The sequence below is a fragment of the Rhinolophus sinicus genome, linkage group LG05 (assembly GCF_036562045.2).
Source record: "Rhinolophus sinicus isolate RSC01 linkage group LG05, ASM3656204v1, whole genome shotgun sequence".
In the NCBI taxonomy this organism is placed as follows: domain Eukaryota; kingdom Metazoa; phylum Chordata; class Mammalia; order Chiroptera; family Rhinolophidae; genus Rhinolophus; species Rhinolophus sinicus.
The window spans coordinates 144,742,200-144,762,223 of NC_133755.1; the positions used below are offsets into that span (position 1 = coordinate 144,742,200).

Consider the following 20,024-nt stretch of genomic DNA (forward strand, 5'->3'; position numbering starts at 1 on the left):
CTGCCAAAACTTGGCACCTAAATAAATTTGATATAACCAGGACAAATTGGTGTAACTTTTCTAATAGGCCATGAATAATGTTTTTCACTATACCTAGCTGTGCAGCACACAACTGATAACAAACTGGGGAGAGTATGGTGGCAGTTTTCTTACCCCAGCCATGCCTCTGTGAAGGCTGAGAGCACAAGCTCTAGAATAGAGCCAAACTCCAACACCACCTCAGCAGTATGCCCATGGGCAAGTTGCTGAACTTCAGGCTTCTCATCTGGAGAATGTGATAATAAAACTATCCACTTCATAGGGCTATTGTGAGGATTTAATGAGTTTACTCACACAGCCCAGTGAGTGGCACAGAAAAAAGTGCTAAAATAAAACTAACTATGATTGCAATTAAAAGCCATTTACAAAGAGAGTCTTGTTCTGTATATTTACTGTAACCATCGCTTATTACTTAGCTCAGCCTCATAGATGAACTAGGTAATGCAACATGGTAAAAGATTTTCTCAAGGGTTTATGGAGACTTCCAGTAGAGACTAAGGCAAGCTGAGCTCTCAGGCCCTCTAACACCCATTATGACAGCCTCTGTGATGTTTAATAAAATGTCTGCACATATTAGAAGGAAAGGATTCTATGAGCAAAGAATTAAATTTAAATATAGAATATAAGTCAACTATAAAGTCTTAGCATCCCTTTGGAACTCTTCTTCTGCAGCATTTGATCACTCTCCTTTTTGGGTTTCCATGACAATACTTTCTTAAGGCTTTTCTCTTTCCTTTCTGGCTCCTCCTCTCTATGCCCTCCATATTTCTTTGTTATTCCCTCCTATACTGGCTGTCCTCTGGTGCCAGCCACTGTTCACTTCTCTTCTTATTCTATACAGTCTACCTCAATGATTTCATCTATACCCTTGAATTCAATTACCTATTCGTATATTTACAGGACAGACCTTTCAATTGAATACTGGGATTCTCTACACATCCTGAACCCACGATGCTGAAATCAAACATGGGCAAGGCTATTCCTCCTCCTATTGCCCCATCTTTGGAAGGAGCTCTACTTTTCCCCTAGCTTCTCAAATCACTGGGATTCACGGTTATCTCCTCACTCTTCTTCACCCAATTAGATGCCGCATCCTGCAGCACCTACGTCTGTGGTAATTCTGGGCTTAATTTCTTTCTCTCTATACCTGTTACCATTCATTAACTCAGCTCTCATCAATTTTCATTTCTTACCTGACTAGTGTAACCACTCTGTCTCCAATTTCATCACTTGTCATTTCCCCCGACATTGATGATAAACTACATGCAGTTCTGTGCACACTCCATTCTCTATTACTCCCTGCCTTTCTACATACTGCTCCTTCTAGCCTGAAATACTATTTTTTCTCACCTCCCTGCAGAATTCTGCTTAGAAGTTACCATGGCTTTTATTGACTCTCCCTCTACTGTGTTTCCCCAAAAATAAGACCTAGCCAGCCAATCAGCTCTAATGTGTCTTTTGGAGCAAAAATTAATATAAGACCCGGTCTTATTTTACTATAATATAAGACTGGGTCTTCTAAAATATAACATAAGACTGGGTACAATATAATATAATATAATTAATATAAAATAATATAATACAATACCAGGTCTTATACTAATTTTTGCTCCAAAAGACACATTAGAACTGATTGTCCGGCTAGGTCTTATTTTGGGGGAAACACGGTATTACACAGTATGGATTCAGCATCCTTCCTCTGGACACAAACAGAACACGGATTCCCTTTCAATGGCAACACGGAATGCCTCCTAGCCTCTGACAGAAGATATAGTATAAAATCATCTGCTCACCAAATCTTTAAAAATAAGCTCCTTTGTAAGGAAAAAAATAGTGGAAAACTGACCAAAGAATCTACAATCCACTCATTCCTCTAGATTACTTCAATTTTATCTCTAAATCCAGCCAGTATATATACAAAGATACACAAATGACCATTTCTGTAAATGGCATATGCATGTAAAACACTTAGAAACATGTAACCAAATTGCACATTCTGGCTAGCTCTAGGAAGTGAGGATAGGGAAGAAACAGGAGACTTTTATTTTTACTCTGCTAACATAATTTTGTGTTTTTTAAACAATAAATACAAATTATTTTATAATAAAGATCTTCAGACACAGTTATAAATAATATAGCAAGACTGTTACTGATATTAATTACTGGAAAAGTTAGATGGAAAATCAGAAAGGAATCAGGAATCACTTTTATGGTTGATACAAGATAACACAAAAACGTTTTTTAAACATTTAAATAATGACTGTTTAATTTCATAAGGTCTACAAAATCATATTCACAAACAAATCTGAATTAGAGTCATATCAGTTAAGTGTGGCTTTCTAGAGATAAGAGCAGTGAGTTAGTTAAGAGAAACATGCTTTCAATGCCAGGTAAGCAAAACCAATTCTGGTTGCCTTTGAGATTTGTACACATTCAACTCAACCCAGTTACTGTTAAATTAATCTATGTTAGGAAAAAAAGATTTTATTTTACATATTGGCAAAGCACCCCAGATTGTGGTTCCTCTAAAGTTTCCATACATCAGGTTATGAAAATAAGAACCAGGCCAAACAAGAGCAGACTTGAATGGCTTGAGCAAAACAGTGTTACTCAATAGTGAAGTGGTGACATCTACCTTTCCTGTGGCTAGGGACAGAGTCTTATGATAAGCACAACTTTCAAAATCACCAGTAGAAGCAGAGCTCACTATTAAAACTTACATACAAAATTAAAGAAACTGACTTTAGTTTCTCAAGGGTAAAAATATATCCTCGACTCTATTTTTTTCTTTAAAGCAGCCCAGTGGAACACATTAAATTCAGGCGCTTAATACTATGTCTTGGACAAAAGTCAATAACTACCAGTTGAAATAATTGAAAACAGTTTTTAACAAAATTTCATTTAGAGAATTGCATTAATTAAATATTTAGAAAATGAGAAGGACTTGATTGTATCTAGAATGGCTTACAGGTTTGTTTTCCCTTATCCTGTGGGGTTGAAGTGGCAGTTATAACTCCTAAGGGCTTGGCCCTTGGCACTCTTAGTAGAATCAGCTCACTTCCATGACTAGAAGGCAGGTGGAGCCAATGTGAGACCATTAACAAGGCTTATCTGAGGAGGATTATAATGTGTGCTCAAGGAAAACAGAGCCCTTTCCAATTTGTCACTTAGCTATTTATGTTAAAGAAGTCACATGATCAGAGTCTCATCTCCATTCATGCCATGGATCCAAAGTTATTCCAAATATGTAGTCAGAAGCACTGCAAACAAGGCAAGCAGATATTTATCCTTGGGCTTCTTATTTTCCCCTGCTATTAGTCAAGTGCATCACTCAAGGTGAAGGCCTCACCGTGGGCTACAGTAGAGAAATGACCACACACAACCATCAGCCAATCACTGCAAAGACCAAGAGGCCTAATTTCTGAGTGATTCTGAGTCTTAATCCATCTTGCCAGGTTTATTTCTAAGTTCTTGCATTTAAAAAACAAAAACAAAACTAAGGGTCTTGTGAATGTCTAATAACAGGAAGGACTTCTAAAGCAGCCAGAAAGGATCATTTTAAAATTCATTTCTCTGTAGCCAATCAGGCAAATGTATTGTAAATCTGATTTTGGAAATGAATTAAGTGACTACTGTGTTTTAATTCTGTTTCGTATTCTTTATAGAACTACAAGGCTTAGTCTGTCCATCACAGTAGATTGGCTCCTGAAGATTATTCTCTTATTCACTAAAATACTAAATTTGTGGAATCAGACTAGACTGTAGCAAGGTCTCACCCACTACAACCATCATAGCAAAAATGTTCAGCAGTTAGAAGCAACGGGTTAGATGGGTTAGATGTACACATAGCAACATGGATGACTCGTAAGAACATAGTGCTTAATGAAAAAAGAAAGAATCACTGCATAACACAATAGCATCTGTACATACAATGTACATTTTGTAGGAAGACATACAAATACAAAGATACACATTAAAAACATTAGAATGTTTGCCTGGCAGGGGAAGGGAGAAAGTAAGAGAGAAATATAGAGATAAAGGGAATAAATAAACAAACAAAATAAAAGAGAAGCCCTGCACAGACCAATGATAATAATGGACCATAAACTAAGAGTGTATAATAACTCTGCAGCTGAGGTCCAAACTGGTGTGAGGGGTGGAGCAAGAGGAGAACAGACCTCATGAAAATACGAGTGTAGTCTGGCATATTAATTCTCTTTCTTACTATCTGAGATTATAAACCCAGGGGACATACTATTATTCTCTTTTTTTTAAGTTAGTACACAGATCAAAATTATTTTCAAAGAAGATTACAATAGACTCTTAACTGTTACAAGGATGGTGTCAGTATATTATTATTCTTACCCCTGTAAAATGTCTTCTGTATATAACCCATTTAAACTTTGCTCAGTTCACACTGGAGAGTAAACCAGTAAAGAATCAAACTTACCTTCAAAGCCTTCATTTATGACTCCACTGGGGTTTGCTTCTTCTCTGCATTGAGAAATACTAGTCAAGGAAATACTTTTGAATAACTGAAGCTGGTCTTGAATTTTATGGAAAGTAGGTCTTTGGTCAGGTTCTTGGGCCCAGCACTGGGTCATTAAATTCCACCTGGATATGTGGGTAGACAGACACGAAAGCATAAGTGGTGATTGGATATCATTAGGCAACCATTGCAGTCTGGATCTCTTTACCTTTTCTCCACTGAACTGGTCTTCCCTTTCCTCTCCCTAGCCATAGCCTTCTCTGAGACTGCACCCCACCCTGTATCTGCTGACAAGGCCCAGGAAATCCCTTCCTGTTTCGGCTGCGTGCCCACCGGCTGCTCCTGGGCCTAATCTCTAACTTTCAACAAAACGTTCACACCATTTGGGAAACAAAGGAGGCTTGAAAGTTCAAGATAGATGCTCACTGTCTTGACACGACAGTCTGCCTTCTTCATGATGCTGCATCTCCAGGTCAATGTGGGGATTCCCTATTCAGCGATCTCCTTGCCATCCTCCCACACATGGAGGGGTGGGCAATTGCTCCATGCCCTTGACATTGTCCACACTTAATCTGACTGCAGCCTACAGGGGAGGGTGCAGGACCTAAATAAACAAGATCATCACCCTCCTGCCTCTATCTGTCAAGGTCTCTTCTTCTTCCACTTCTCAGGGCTTAGAAGGAGTGGGGCTTCTATTCACTTCCTCTTTTAAAAAATTAAGTCATCCTTATACAGAATTGTAGGTCCTAGTCACTCAAAGTTGGCATTTAATACACTAACAAGGAACTAGAGGCTAGATAACTCTCTCTCCTCCAGACTTGATTTTCAAGTCTACTGATTTACTTAAAAGGTCAAGTACCTGCTCTCTCTTGTTATTTTTCTGGAGCTATAAGGCAAATGGGGGGGGGGGGGAGCAGGGAGAGAGAAGCTGATAAAGAAACATAAATTGGGAAGTATTTTAAAATATTAGTAATAGTATATCAACAGATAAATTTACAATTGCAAATTGTAAGTTCTAAAAAAGTGCTAAAGAAGACAAATGTGAAACCTCATAAAGATGGAACATTTTTGGTAAGTTGTTCACAGAAGGCCCCTCTGTGGAAGACACATTTAAGCCAAAGAACCTTGTGGGAAAATAAGATGCTAGTCATGGGAGTAGGGTGGGGATGAGAGTCAAGGAACATACTAGAAGAGGGAAAAGCATGTGTAAATTTCTAAATTTGGAAGGAGCTTGGCACATTTTGGAACCTGAGAGAAAGCCAATGTGGCTGAAGAGCAGTCATTGAGAGGGAGAGTATAAGAGATGAGGTCAGAGGAGGAAGGCGAGATCACTCAGGTCTCGTAGACCAGGCTAGGAGCTGGATTTTATGACACTACAATGGGAAGCTGCTGAAAGTATTTAAGCAGGCACGATCTTCATATTTTTAAAGGAGTATTCTAGCTGATATACGTGGAAAATGGATTGTAGAGGGGCAAGTTGGGGAAGCAATGAAGTTGTTAAAGAAGACTAGGTGAGAGATAATGGTGGTTTGGACTTAAATAAAGGCAATGGAGCTAGAGCAAGAATATATTCAGTCACTAGGTGACAACAATTCAGGAATCACTATGGGTATTGTATTTAAAATATGTAGCTAGTATTTATTTTAGGAATTATAATCTTTATTCCATTATAATGTGGCATGCAAATTCCACTTCTATCTCTTTTATTTTCTCACAAACACCTCAATCAGATTTACTAGTATTCAATATCAGAATACTGTAGGGAAACCTGATATTGGCCTATTTTCCAGTATTGGTCTAATGACTTTTCATATATATGACAAGGAAATTACATTCTAGATATAGAGTACCAAATTTGGCTCTATTTTAAAAAAATTAAAATTGTAGCTAAGAATCCAATCTTTTAAATTTATTTTTTATAACCTGTGGCATTTAGACTCAGGGATGACACAAAGATCCCAATGAATGATGATTAGATTTGAAATTAAACATTAAATAGTTAAACCTTTTAAGTAGTAGTTCAAGTAGAATCTTGATGATTAAGCATTGTCTTAGGAGGTGAAAGGAGAAAGTAAAGTATAATTCTCCACAAGAAGCATATCCTTTCTAGAAAAAAAAAAGCCATGATTCAAAGATATTGCCAGAGAATAGATAGGCTCTCTCAAGACTTGTCATATGTCAATTATGAAATTTTTACTTATTTTATTTATTTATAACCTGCCTCATTCTGCAAAGGATTTTAAGACACTTAATGGAGATTATTTAGAAGGAGAGAAAGAAAAAACTAGAATGAAGAAGGTAGGGAGGAGGGGGAGGAGGAGAGGGAGGGAGGAGAGAGAAGCCATCTTTAGTTGCCACATAGCCACTCTACACCTCACTTCTTCACACTACCCACTAAAAGTTCAACCTCTTGCTTAATCTATGTAATTTATTTAAGCTAATATTCCTATTTTTTTCATCTACAGAGGCTTAATTTGAGTCTAATTATTATTCTTAATTTTCTGATGGCAAAAACATAGAAAACCTTTCTGTCTAACCATCCAGGGACAAATGAGAGCATAAATTGCCCTAGATTGAGAATATAGGCACTATATCAATAAAGCAACAGTCATTTAAAAGTAGAGAGTACAACTTGGTTCTTAAAAGGCATTGAGGGTCCGGCCTGGTGGCTCAGGCGGTTGGAGCTCCATGCTCCTGACTCTGAGGGCTGCCGGTTCAATTCCCGCATGGGCCAGTGGGCTCTCAACCACAAGGTTGCCAGTTCGAGTCCTCAAGGCCCGCAAGGGATGGTGGGCAGCACCCCCTGCAACTAAGATTGAACAAGGCACCTTTAGCTGAGCTGCTGCTGAGCTCCCGGATGGCTCAGTTGGTTGGAGCACATCCTCTCAACTAGAAGGTTGCCGGTTTGACTCCCGCAAGGGATGGTGGGCTGCGCCCCCTGCAACTAACAATAACAACTAGACCTGGAGCTGAGCTGCACCCTCCACAGCTGGGACTGATGGGACAGCAACTTGAAGCTGAATGGCACCCTCCACAACTAAGATTGAAAGGACAGCAACTTGACTTGGAGAAGGGGCCTGGGGGTGCACACTGTTCCCCAGTGGAGTCCTATTCCCCTTCCCCAATAAAATCTTAAAAAGAAAAAGGCATTAAGCTGGCAGTGAAATAAAATGAAGAAGCTTTTAAGAATTTAATCCTAAAAAATGCATTTCTTATAACTTTAAGGTAAATTAGCTATTCCTTTGGCATAGGGTTCTTTCTGTACAAATACGCACTTGTCACAATTCAATATAATGCATTAGATACTTGCACAAACTTACAGTTACACATATTCCAGCATATTACTCTAAATAAACTTACAGATATTTCACTTTTGTCAAAATTTACATGGGCTGGTTCTTCCAGCTCTAAACAGATACACACTCATGATACTTGAAACATCTCATGTAGCTAAGTGTTCAGGTTCAAATTCCTTCATTCACCATGCCAACGCTTTACCCCCCTTTGCCTTTTTTTTTTAAAATAACACGAGACTCATTAATCATGTTCATTATTAGTGTCTCTGAGTAAAGTCCTTGAATTCATAAAGCAGTTAACATTCAACAGATGAAAACTCCATGGCATCTTTCAGAATTAAGGAGGTGAGTTTCTACAGGTATTTAAACAAAGCATATAAAGTACAGATTTTAAAAACTCCCTTACGTATTATGCCAACCCTGGAGAGACTCACTTGCTATCTAGGTGCACATATGTTAAAGGGGTAAAAATAAGATGGTGAGCCTCATTTTCTCCCATTGTTGCTCCCTCCATTTGAGAGACTTTCCAGTCATTCCAGTTTCCACTATGTCTGTCAGAGAACCCCAAAGAGCTCTCACTTGAAGTAGATTGCCCTTTGATCCCATTGCTTCTCAGGAGTGGTGTGGTTGTTGTGCAAACTGAAAGCCGAAGAGACTACTGAGGACTGGACTTTGCACCACACATCCCAGGCTATGGAAAGAAGGGAGGAATGCTCTGAACTCCCGCATTCCATTAATAGCTGAGCACAGTGTATCCACCTATGGGCTCACCTGACCCAGAGTGCATCCAGGTGCTGAGAATTTAAGCAGTGAATAGAAGGTGAAGCATGGCTCAGTGCAGACTTTCAACTCTCTAAGCTGGGCCTGTGATCTCAGAGAACTGCTTCAAATAAAAACCAGTTCCCTCTGTTCTCTAAGGAGAGTAGTTAATCTTTATCATGACAACTTAAGGCTGTGGCCAGATTGAATGGCATGGCTCAGAGCTCCATTTCCTAGCACAGCTTATTTTCCTGGTTGGCAATGAGTTAACCCCTCCTGGGGCTCTGAGAGTCATACAGCACTTGGAGAGAGGGATGGAAATTTTGTTTACTTTTTAATTACTGATGTTCAAATGAACTTCAAAACCAACAATAGAAAACTTTGGTTTCATGGAAACTATATTTTTATAAAATTAGAGCAATAATATAGCCAACTGAATCATTATTCAAGATAAAATTATAGAGATGCAAAATAGTGATTAGTTTGCTAATTATTTAATAAAAATGTATTTCACACTTAGGTATGTTGGCGTTTTCCCCTCAAGCCCTTTCAAATTTTGTATAATTTCTTATACTTAACTTACAGGAGTTTTTCCATCATGCCCAAAATATTTGAATAATATTTTTAGGCACTGTCACCAAACTTATTCAGGTATGTGTATGTCATATATACACATATATATATATATATATATATATATATATATATATATATATATATATGACCTCCCTGTAAATATCCCAGAGACTATAAAAGCTAAAACACAAAAAGTGATTCAAATTTTTTTCTAGCTGGAAGATTTAAATAATACAAAAACATTCACCAGTAGAACACCCAACCAAGGTGCCCAGTTCTTAATCATCTTTTGGCTCCAGTCTGAATAGTCCTCTAAATAACACAGCACAGTCAAGGCAGCACAACCATGGTGTGTATCCGCATACTGCTAATTCCTTTTGCACTTGTCTGTACCACACAGTTTAGCACTTTATTACGTGTTGGCTTGTTATCCAGCTGCTCCATGTGTGTGTCTTTTCTTTCAAAATACATTCTGAGATGCTGAAGAGCCATGGCCCCAGTTTAAACAGCTCTGTATACCATACAATCCTTAGCGTGGTATCATGCACATAATAGAGGAGTCTATACTTGTTGCTTGTATGTTCTTTTAGAAACTTCTTGGGTAAAACACCTCTTGGAAAAAGTTTCAGGACTTAATATTTCTGCTGAGGTTCTTCACAGAAAGGTAGATTAATACTCAGCAAAATAACTTGGCTTGCTTTTCTTTTTAAAAGAGATCAAAACCACGCACTTTTTGAGAATCACAAATTTAGTAGAATTTAATAGTGACTAGGATCAGTTTGATAGAGTCACTAATACTTAGTCCCTTCATGTTAAGTTCATAAACAGATAACAACCTATATTGTTTTTAGTAGAACTATATCACAATATTAGCTATATTAGCTGTATCAACAACTGCAATCCAACTTTTAAACACTATATTCCTACTTAACAGAATCTTTTAATTTGCAGATTAAGATATTAGTCAAATCAGGTCTTCCAAAATAAAACAACACACACACACACACACACACACACACGCACAAAGAGCTTTTATTTATTTATTAGAATACACTTAACCAGGAGTATAAATATATTCTACTCTTCCAATTTTGTTTCTGAAATTATACACACACACACACACACACACACACACACACACATATATATATATATATATATATATATATATATGTGTATGTGTGTATAATTTCAGAAACAAAATTAGGCACTGTCACCAAACTTATTCAGGTATGTGTATGTCATATATATATATATATATATATATATATAACCTCCCTGTACATATCCCAGAGACTATAAATATGTATATATATATATATATATATATATATATATATATATATATATGTGTGTGTGTGTGTATAATTATATATGTATATATATATGGAACCATTACATATTTAGTAAATTAAGTGTGACAATCAATTTATATTTTATGTAGGATATACAAATATATAAATTCCATTTATTATTTTAAAATACCATACCAATTGCATGTGCACATGTTTTTGTTTTGGGGTCCTTATGTTAACATAATTAACTTACAGAGCATCAGGACAATTTCTCGGTGGCTCCAGTCTCCCTCCTGTTTGCACATAGTTTAAAACATCAAGGTTGGAATGAGCTGGATAAGGCTGATGACCAAGAGTTAAAATCTCCCAAATCAGAATTCCAAAAGACCTAATGATATTAGAGAGTTTGCTTTAGTTATACTTATGATAAACATCATGTTTATAGTAGTTTTCTCCACCTAATATTCCTGGGGCTATGGGGGTTTACTTTGTGATCGACGTTATTGGCCCCATAAAAGGCAAATGGGAAACTTAAAAGCAAGTTGACCCCAAGAAAAAGTAGAACAAGCAACTGCATACTAAGCAACACTTCAAAGGTGACAGGGAGGTTTAGTGGGCAAGCGCGCGCGCACACACACTTTGCTCCTCCTCCCTGGCTGAACCTAAATTGTCTAAGGCTTTGATTGTGTCAACATGCAGATACACTTAGGGGTCAGCAAGGAAACATTTCAGCTTTTTTGTTTCTCCTGAGTTTGAGTGCTAGTAAATGTAGAGAGGGAAGGCACAAATAAAAACTGGCAGCACTGAGGACTAATTTTATCTCACCCCTAATTTTGCCTAGAGCTATTTCAGCTTAAACGTTATTGAACAAATCTTTACATTTTGAGCAACTCTAATCAAAAGTTAGTGGTCAACAAGCAAAATTGAGGAGCCCTATTCAAATAATAAAGAGCTGTCCAAATCTCCTCAATGTCCTAATCTTTTCAAGATTCATGATTTAAAGTCTACTTATAAATTAATGACCAAACATCTCCAAACAGTGGGTCTTCGGACACACAGTTAGACGTTAATTCATAGGTATCAATTCTTTTTAGTCATAGCCTCTACATTTCAGGAGAGTAATAAAATACCTGAAGTATATGTAGCTATTTCACATACACTAGTAAGATAAAGGATCAGAACAGATTGGAGTGAGGTATGTAAATTGCTGAGACCCAGGAATCATCCCACTTTAGCCATCAACTTTCACTTTAGTTTAAGGCAAATCACAACCTCTCTGGTCTTCTGTTTTATCACATAAAAAACAAGATTACATGACATTGGATGGTCGTTCCCACATTTCTTTGTCCTGTTAAGCTCACCATACATCAGACTGCGTAGTGAAGATTCCATCTACCAAGCTTTCTGGAGCCATCCACCGAACAGGGAGCAGGCCTTCTCCTCTCTTTCTATAGTAATCATTTTTGTAGATGTCCCTCGCAAGTCCAAAGTCCCCAATCTTCACTATCCGTGATGGACTGCTATAGTCTTTCACAGAGACAAGGCAATTCCGAGCTGCCAGATCCCTATGGCAGAAGCTCTATTTAATAACAATAATAATAATAAAGTTCCAGAGATCAGACAAGTAACACTAGTAGGTCTGGAGAGAAGAGAGATTCTTTTTACAGAAATTATTGCTATTTTGAAGGAATGAAAATATTTAATTTTCTTGTATGTTTCACTCAAACTACAGATGTTATTGTGCCAATATCCATAAGAACCTTGTATCCAGGATATTCACTGTACCTGTGAATGAAGTGCAGCTGCCCCAAGTAGACACAACCTTTCGAAATATCTACACACAGGTCTACAAGGTCAAGCAAGGTGAGTAAAGGACCATGAAACTGTAAGAAATGGAAGAAAGATTATAGGCACTTTTCCAATTTGCACAAAATACAAACACATACACACACGCACACAGCCATATAAATGGATACATATATATGCACGTACACACATGCATATGATGTTTTGAAGGAATTTTTAGTTATGGTTATAAGAATTGAAGCAAAGAGGAAAAGAACTAAATTTATATGCTTTCTACCCAAATATACATAAATAAGACTACACATTTAGTAAGCCGAGGCAATAGGGGATCTGTGTTGGAATGACCTCAGGGTATTGGTTCAGACAGACAAAATGTGAAACTTTGTTCTGATACTTACTTGTGTGAACTTGTTCACTTTGCTTTCTTCACTCAGCAACTTTCTCGTGGGTAAAATAGAAATAACAATAATCCTGCCTGGGTAGGATTTGAGATAAGATATGTAGTCTGGCTGGCAAATAAAAGGCACTTAAGAACCAATAGCTGCTCTCATAAGTAGTAATAATGATAATTTAATCACTGCTAGCTAGTTCAAGGCCCAATGTCACACTATAACATCAGTCGTGACAATGAGCTTGTTCCTCATATGAGCTCCATATAAATTGTTAGCGATACAGATTCTATTTCAAGGTCACAGATTACTCCTCTTACCGAAGAAAGCCAGGACAAATAAATTGAGCCTATACTGGCTGCAATGATTTCGACATGAAAAATGCCAGTTGAAGTTTTCATTAGTACCAATTGGAAAAAACTCAAAGTTCCTGCCCGGAAGCTACATTCACATACTGTCTGTCCGTGCCATCTCCCTGCAATTACCCTGGTTCAGGCCTTTATCATCTCTATCTGACTCATCCCAAACTCCCATGTCTCAAGCCTTCTGTGCTTTAATTAGCTCACCCCGTTATGACCCACTGCCCGTAGGATCTGTTACAGATTCCTGAGCACAGCCTCCATGGCAGCCTCAGCCTCTCATTACGTCCACTTTCCCCCCATAGTTCTGTTCTCACAATCTGCACTTCTGTCACACTGGGCCACTTGTCATTTTTTACACCTGCTCTGCATTTCTCAACCTCTTTTCCATATTCCTGCTATCATTGTTTCCTGGAACGCCCTCCTTATTCTTGATTTCCATCCACATCCTTCAGCAAACATCTATAATAATTCCCACCCTTGAAATCCCTCAGTTCCTTATAGATGGGTGCTCTTAAGTGCTCTTCCCTCTGCCTCCCCTAACAAGTTCATGTCTTGTCCCCCCAGTAGAAAGAATCCTGATACTCTGGGACTCAACACTGCCATGGTCCTCCTCAACCACACCAAGTCCTGATGACCAGGCTAGACCTTCCTCCCCAGAATCAGTCCCTGCAGCCCTGCTCAGGTCCACAAGATGCCGGTCTCACAGTCTGGTCTGAGTCCCTGCTGGGTATCCTGACTGTGCACTGGTTCCTCTGTCAATGAAAGTCTGTTTTGTTCTTGGCAAACCAACCCTACTTGTGAAGATTCTCTTCACAGAGAACCCTGCTCTTAAACTTCAGTCTAGCAGCTAGTGTCCTGTTCCTACTGACAGATTTTCATAATGCTACCTGCCTGCCTGGATCTCTATCGCTTGCTCTTGACAGCCTCCGTGACAACTTGTTGGGACACCTCACCACCCCTTGCTGGCCTTCCTTGCCTCCAGATGCTGCCCTGGGCTATCATCTATCATCTTTTGGTAAACCCTCCAGACATATTAAACCTCCCTCCAGGTCTCTCCCCAATCAAAGCCTTTCACGACTCATGTGGCTGTTGTTTCAGAGACTGTTATGTCTCCCACCTTGGTTATGTCTCCTCCACAAAGACTTCCCAGGACTCCTCAGCTGGAGATCTTCTCTCTCTCCTCTATGCTTCAGTAGTATATTCTCCACTCCACTTTAGTAGGCCCTCCCACTTTCCACCACAAATGTGACTTACCTCCCTACCATGTGGAGAGTTCCTTGAAAGCAAGAGCCACATCCTTCACCACGTACCATACACACCCAGCAAATATCTGATGAATTAAATTGTTTCTGGATATGTATTTGTATTATTTTAATAGCTTGGTTTGTTTGTTTTTAATTTTTCATTATCTTAATAAAATTGTAGAAGATCAAAGCTAACAGGAGCCTGCGGAAGTTTTTGATTTAATATCCTATTTTACAGATACAGAAACTGAGACCCTGAGAATGAAGGACTAGACTAAGGTTTGTGGGCCTAGTTGCAGTCAATTTCTATGCATTCAACCCTAACAAAACAGTCTGAGCGTAGTGATGGGAGAAGGACACGTGGTAGCTCTTCTGGAACACTGCCTCTTCTGAGCATGCTCTGAGGAGAGATGGTGGCCCCAAATGAACTCAGCATGATGGGGGCTCAGAGTCTGAGGTATTCCACTAGGGGCCTAGACCTTAATTCCAGCACTCGGCACCTAACAGCACACTGTCCTATAAGGCTGGAGGCAGGGAAACGAGACACAGAAGAGGTCTGGGGCAGCTGGCAGGAAAGGCAGTGGAACAAGTGAAGTGCACTTGAGAACTAATCATTATAACCATTAGGACCCTAGAGAAATAAGAATAATCTGGAAGAAGCAGATTCATGTTTTCTTCCAGTCTATCTCATCCTCTCTTCTCTCCTCCAAAAAACCTTTAAAAAAATCTACGGATAAACTTTATTAAAGATGGGGGATTGATACATTTTTGGTTCTACTCTCTCCACAAATCTTACTAAAATGACAGTAGAGGGGGAATTTGTATAATCTCACAAGGGCAAATAGATCACGAGAATAGATATAGCACACAAAACATTTTGGAAGAGGGAAAGCAGATGGAGGAATGGGAATTTGGCAGAGCCAAGAGAGATGAAAGCTGACCAGAGGGAGAAGGCAAGAATGAAGTTGTTCTCACTTTAGAGCCCCATAAAGGCTCTGGAATTGGAGGGAGCAAGTATCTCTGAATGCAGGGGTGAGGGGCAGGACTGAAAGCAAGAGGAATGTTTAGAAGTTTATTTATTTATTACTATTATTTTTTTAATCTTATTGGGGAATATTGGGGGACAGTGTGTTTCTCTAGGCAGTTGTCCCTCAATCTAGTTGTGGAGGGCACAGCTCAGCTCCAAGCCCCGTCGCCATTTTCAATCTTTAGTTGCAGGGGTTTTATTTTAAGGGCTAATTAGATCCTAGATCTTCCCACTGCAGCCGGAAACATTCCTCTTCAGAACACACACACATACACACACACACACACACACACACACACACAGAACCAGAACTTCACCACGTCCAAAGACACCAATCATGTTAAGCCACTGTGCTGAAAACGGAGAGGGGATCTAAATGAGCGTCCACATACTAAGCCTTGAGGCCTCCAAATCCCTTCTCCAGCCTGACTCCCTGAACTGAGGCTCAGGCTTTATTGCCCAGTCAGGAGACCAGCAGATTCCTCTCTGGTGAAACTGGCATATGTCAGGGAAGACATCCAAATATTGTCATCAGGCCAGCCCCCATGGAACAGTAGGGTCCCACCTGACAACCAAAAGGAAGTTGCCCCAGAAACACAGGTTCCAAAGTCAGCACCTTAGGCCTCACTATTAAATATGAAGACCAGCCACAAATTAACAAATCTTGATAAAATCTTCTCACATTAACAAACAGACCTCAGAACAAAGAAGAAAGGAAATCAGGACAACGCAGGAAGCAAATCAAATACTTAAAAAATTACAATTAGTATCCTAGGAAAAATAAGAGAAGATTTTGCATGTATGAAAAAAAAAGAAAATTATTTTAAGATGTGGTCAACATATGAGAAAAATTTTGTGTAAAATTAAAATTTTAAGTTCTATAAAAAGATTGACAAAATCTACCAGAATTGAGAGCAAAAGGACAAAGAGTTGGAAAATAGGAACAACTAATAAAACAAAAGGATAAAACAAAATGGTCCATTATTCAATAGGATTTCTAGAACAAGGAAATAGAGGGAACAAAGAGTTTTATTGATTATCAAAGAAATAATATGAAAAAAAAAAAATCCCAGAAATGAAGGGGATGATTTTACAAGCTGAGTGCTGAGACGGTTAAAAATTACCACAGATAAGAAGTTCCTAAAACTTTCCAAAGAGGAGGATAGAAAGCAGATCACTGATCATACTAAGTCCAGGAATCAGAATGACATAAGACCTCTTAAAGGCAATTGTAGAAGCTAGAAAACAGAGATATAGTGCATTTATTTTTGAGGAAAAGGGGTTTTCAACCTAGAATCAGCCAAGTTATGAATCTAGTGTGAGGGAAGAATAAAGGACATTTTCTCAAAAAAGAGAAAGGGGGGAAAAAAGAAATATTTTTTGCCCCACATGCATGCTATCTCTTTTCTAAAAGAGAACAAAGAAGTCATGGAATAGAGGGAACAAAGGTCCAACATGGAAATCACCAGGGTAAACGTGAAGGAAACCCCTAGGATAACAGCTGTGTAGATATGCTCCCGTACTGAACCCAGAAGGGAAGTGCCCCCGCCAAAAAAAAAAATGGTTGAGTGCTGGATTATCTGATATATTTAACCATATTGAGAAAAGTGTTACAATTCTGTCAGGAAGTTTGGGTATACACAAAACTAAGCAAATGGGAAAAAAAGGAGACATTTATTCAACTAGGTTAAGGGATAAAAAACAATCATGGCATTTGAGTAACTTAGCTACAAATAATAATTGAGTTGTTATAGTAATGTAAACCTGCAATACTGATTTAAATGAGAATTGTGGTACTGTCAGAGGAAGGAGGAAACAAAGTTTTCCTGTGTGTAGAGCTGGTGGGGTTTGGCCTGATAAATGAGTCTGAGAGATAAATCTTTATCTTTCATAGTAGGCAGTCAATAGATTTCCCCCAAGATTAAAAAATCAATGTACCATATGAGCAGAGTATTTATTTAGGAACCTGGAGGTATCAGAAGAAACATGTAGACGCCTGGGATGTGGGGATCAGATACAGCATGGGATGAGATAATGAAAAATACTATAAACCTTGTCATATATTTAATTTTTCAGCCATACGCTGTGTACTTCAATAGAAATGAAAACCAATTTGTTTTTAAATCTACAGATTTAAATTTTAGTAACTTGTTTTGTCTCATGCGTTTCTCACGTAAGGTACAAAGTAGGTTCCCCTAGGTGCTGGCATCCCCTGGTACTCATTCCACAGTATTTCCAGGGTCCACACTGTGCCAGGCACTGCTCTAGGCACTGGAGAGAGAACAGAGAATGGATTGAGGCTGCATTTTGTGGGCAGAACTGTAGAGATGACAGGAACTGTTAGGGTGGTTGAAGGAAAAGAGAAAGCAAAGACTCGGATGGATGGCTTGGGGGAGGATGTATGAAATCAAGTCTTGTGTTGCCCTCAATACAACTGGGTGGGAATATATACCCGTAATTCTAGTACTCAGTAAAGACATAGGGCTGGAAATACCAATTTAGGACAGACATATAGATTAAGTACAGAGGAAGATGTATCTTTTCCAACTCCACACAATCTCCGTTCTCCAGAAAACACAATTCTGGCAGTGAGAGACCTATTTTCCTGTTAAAATACTGAAAACAGACTCAAATCACAGGAAATGCCAGAAATTAGTCCAAAAGGACAAAGCAAGTCCTTTTGCCCAAGGACTGCCTGTGTCCAGGCTTAAAAGACCAGCTTCTATAGAACACTTGTCCTACTCCCACATGATGGGAATATAAGAATTCTTTCCAAGGAAGTCTTCTAAGGTTCTACTATAGGCCAAAATTGCAGCCTATTGAATTTAAAGAAAACTAATAGGATATTATAGAGCATTTGCATTACAAAACCAATTTCCTACCGTGTTCATCCGGGCTTTACGCAAATAGGTGAGAAGGTCTCCTCCTTCCATCAATTCCAGGATTATGTACTGGGGTTCGTTCAGCAGACAAACTCCAAGCTGCTTCAGAATGTTGGGATGATTAAACTTGCTAAAAGGTGGAAAGAGACAAGCGGGATGACATGCTTGTGACAGAAGTCCTAGCTGAGGGCCCTTATGGAATAGAGCAATTGCTTATCTACAGTTCCCGTCAAAACACATGATTTTTTTTTCTCTCTCTGATAAATGAAAGCCGCCTTTCCAAGTGCTGGTCAGTGCTTGCCTTACAAAGGTAATATGGCAACCCCTAGTGGCCAGTTGCCTATGGAGAGAATATGGTGAGTTTTAGAAGAAATAACATTTATATTAAGTATTTTACATTTTGGAAAAGAAAGTAATTTTAACTAATATTCTTCTTCAAAAGATAGTTGAGGGGGGTGGGGGGTGGGGGGTGGGAGATGAGGGTAAGGGGGATCGAATATATGGTGATGGAAGGAGAACTGACTCTGGGTGATGAACACACAATGGGATTTATAGGTGATGTAATACAGAATTGTACACCTGAAATTTATGTAATTTTACTAACAATTGTCACCCCAATAAATTTAATAAAACAAAATTAAAAAAAAAAGATAGTTGAAAATATTGTTTTCAGTCATCACAAGGATGAGATATTATTCTTTCTTTTTTATAGAAACAAATCAAACACGCAGTTTTGGCTATGACTGTTTTCTCAAGATGTCAAAGCGAGTAAGTCCTGATCTAATGACACAGTTTGGGACCCCATCAACCACCACTTCAGGTCTTCCCTTTGAGATGTCTGAATCATTTTCATGACCATTAACTGACTCTAACCTTGAAGATAAGCTACCAAGACACGGGCTATTTTCATTGATATTACTGTACTTAGGAGAACTCTCCCTGTCTCGGTCTGCTGGACCCATCATCACACATTAAGAAGAACATAAGCACGTTTAAAGCTGAACAACTTCAGAAATCATTTGCTAAACTCACTTCTTATTGAAGGTAAATGAAAGGAAAACTTTTTGCCCAAGGACTGCCTGTGCCCAGGCTTAAAAGACCAGCTTCTATAGAATACTTGTCACTACAGGCATATTTCTGTTTAAACTTCAGCCATGCTCATTTTGGGTATGATCTGTTATGTCAGGTCGTTTAAATGTTAAGGACCCACCAGTCAGCCATAAAAGCTTCCAACCCATACCAAGGGAAAGTTATTTCAGAGCTCCCCTGATAACCTCATCAAGTGTGCCTCCTTCAGGAATTCAATCTTCTCCTGGTCCGTAGAGCCCTTCTTCAAAGTCTGTGCAACATAAAACCGAGAGCTCAGTGAGTTAATGGAGACAATCTTTATTTTGTTTGGTAATATCCACCCTGAAACCTCAAAATAGATAATGGGTAATACATGTGCATGTGCTCTGTAAACCTATTCAAAAGTTAGCTCCTGTTACTGAAATTTTTAAGTAGGAAAATCTGATAGATAAAAGATCTAGTAATATTTACACAAAGTCTCTCCAAAAGGTAGAAATTTTAAAAAGAGACCAAATTTCGCATGTAGAAGAATTTCTTAATTTTCATAGTTTTCTACTCAATACTGTCTCCCCCTACTTCCTTGCTATCAATACCCTAATTTGTTTCTTAGAGGCAAGGTGTCTGGTCCCAGACAATTGGTTTAAGCTAATCATGAAAATCGTGTTCTACAATTCTCTAGCCTCCCTTGCAAATAGGGGTGGTCATATCGCTTAGTTCTGGTCAATGAGTGTTCTGGCCTGAATGAAGATGCGATGCCTGGTTCTTTGACAACCATCTTAGGGCCGTGAGGCA

The 20,024-nt window shown here is 38.7% G+C and overlaps 1 protein-coding gene across 6 annotated transcripts in view; it reads right to left on the reverse strand.

Annotated features, from left to right (window-relative positions):
• Nucleotides 1-20,024, reverse strand: part of ROS1 (ROS proto-oncogene 1, receptor tyrosine kinase) — a 98,302-nt gene that overhangs the window by 5,195 nt on the left and 73,083 nt on the right. For 3 of the 6 annotated variants that reach the window (XM_019741354.2, XM_019741353.2, XM_019741356.2), the window contains 6 exons: nt 19,439-19,503; nt 18,165-18,294; nt 12,240-12,337; nt 11,816-12,019; nt 10,708-10,842; nt 4,490-4,653 (listed from right to left, as the gene is read on the reverse strand). In XM_019741354.2, the coding sequence (XP_019596913.2) occupies nt 4,490-4,653; nt 10,708-10,842; nt 11,816-12,019; nt 12,240-12,337; nt 18,165-18,294; nt 19,439-19,503 (796 nt within the window). The other 3 variants (XR_012496723.1, XM_074333485.1, XM_074333486.1) reach the window with 3 other exon arrangements.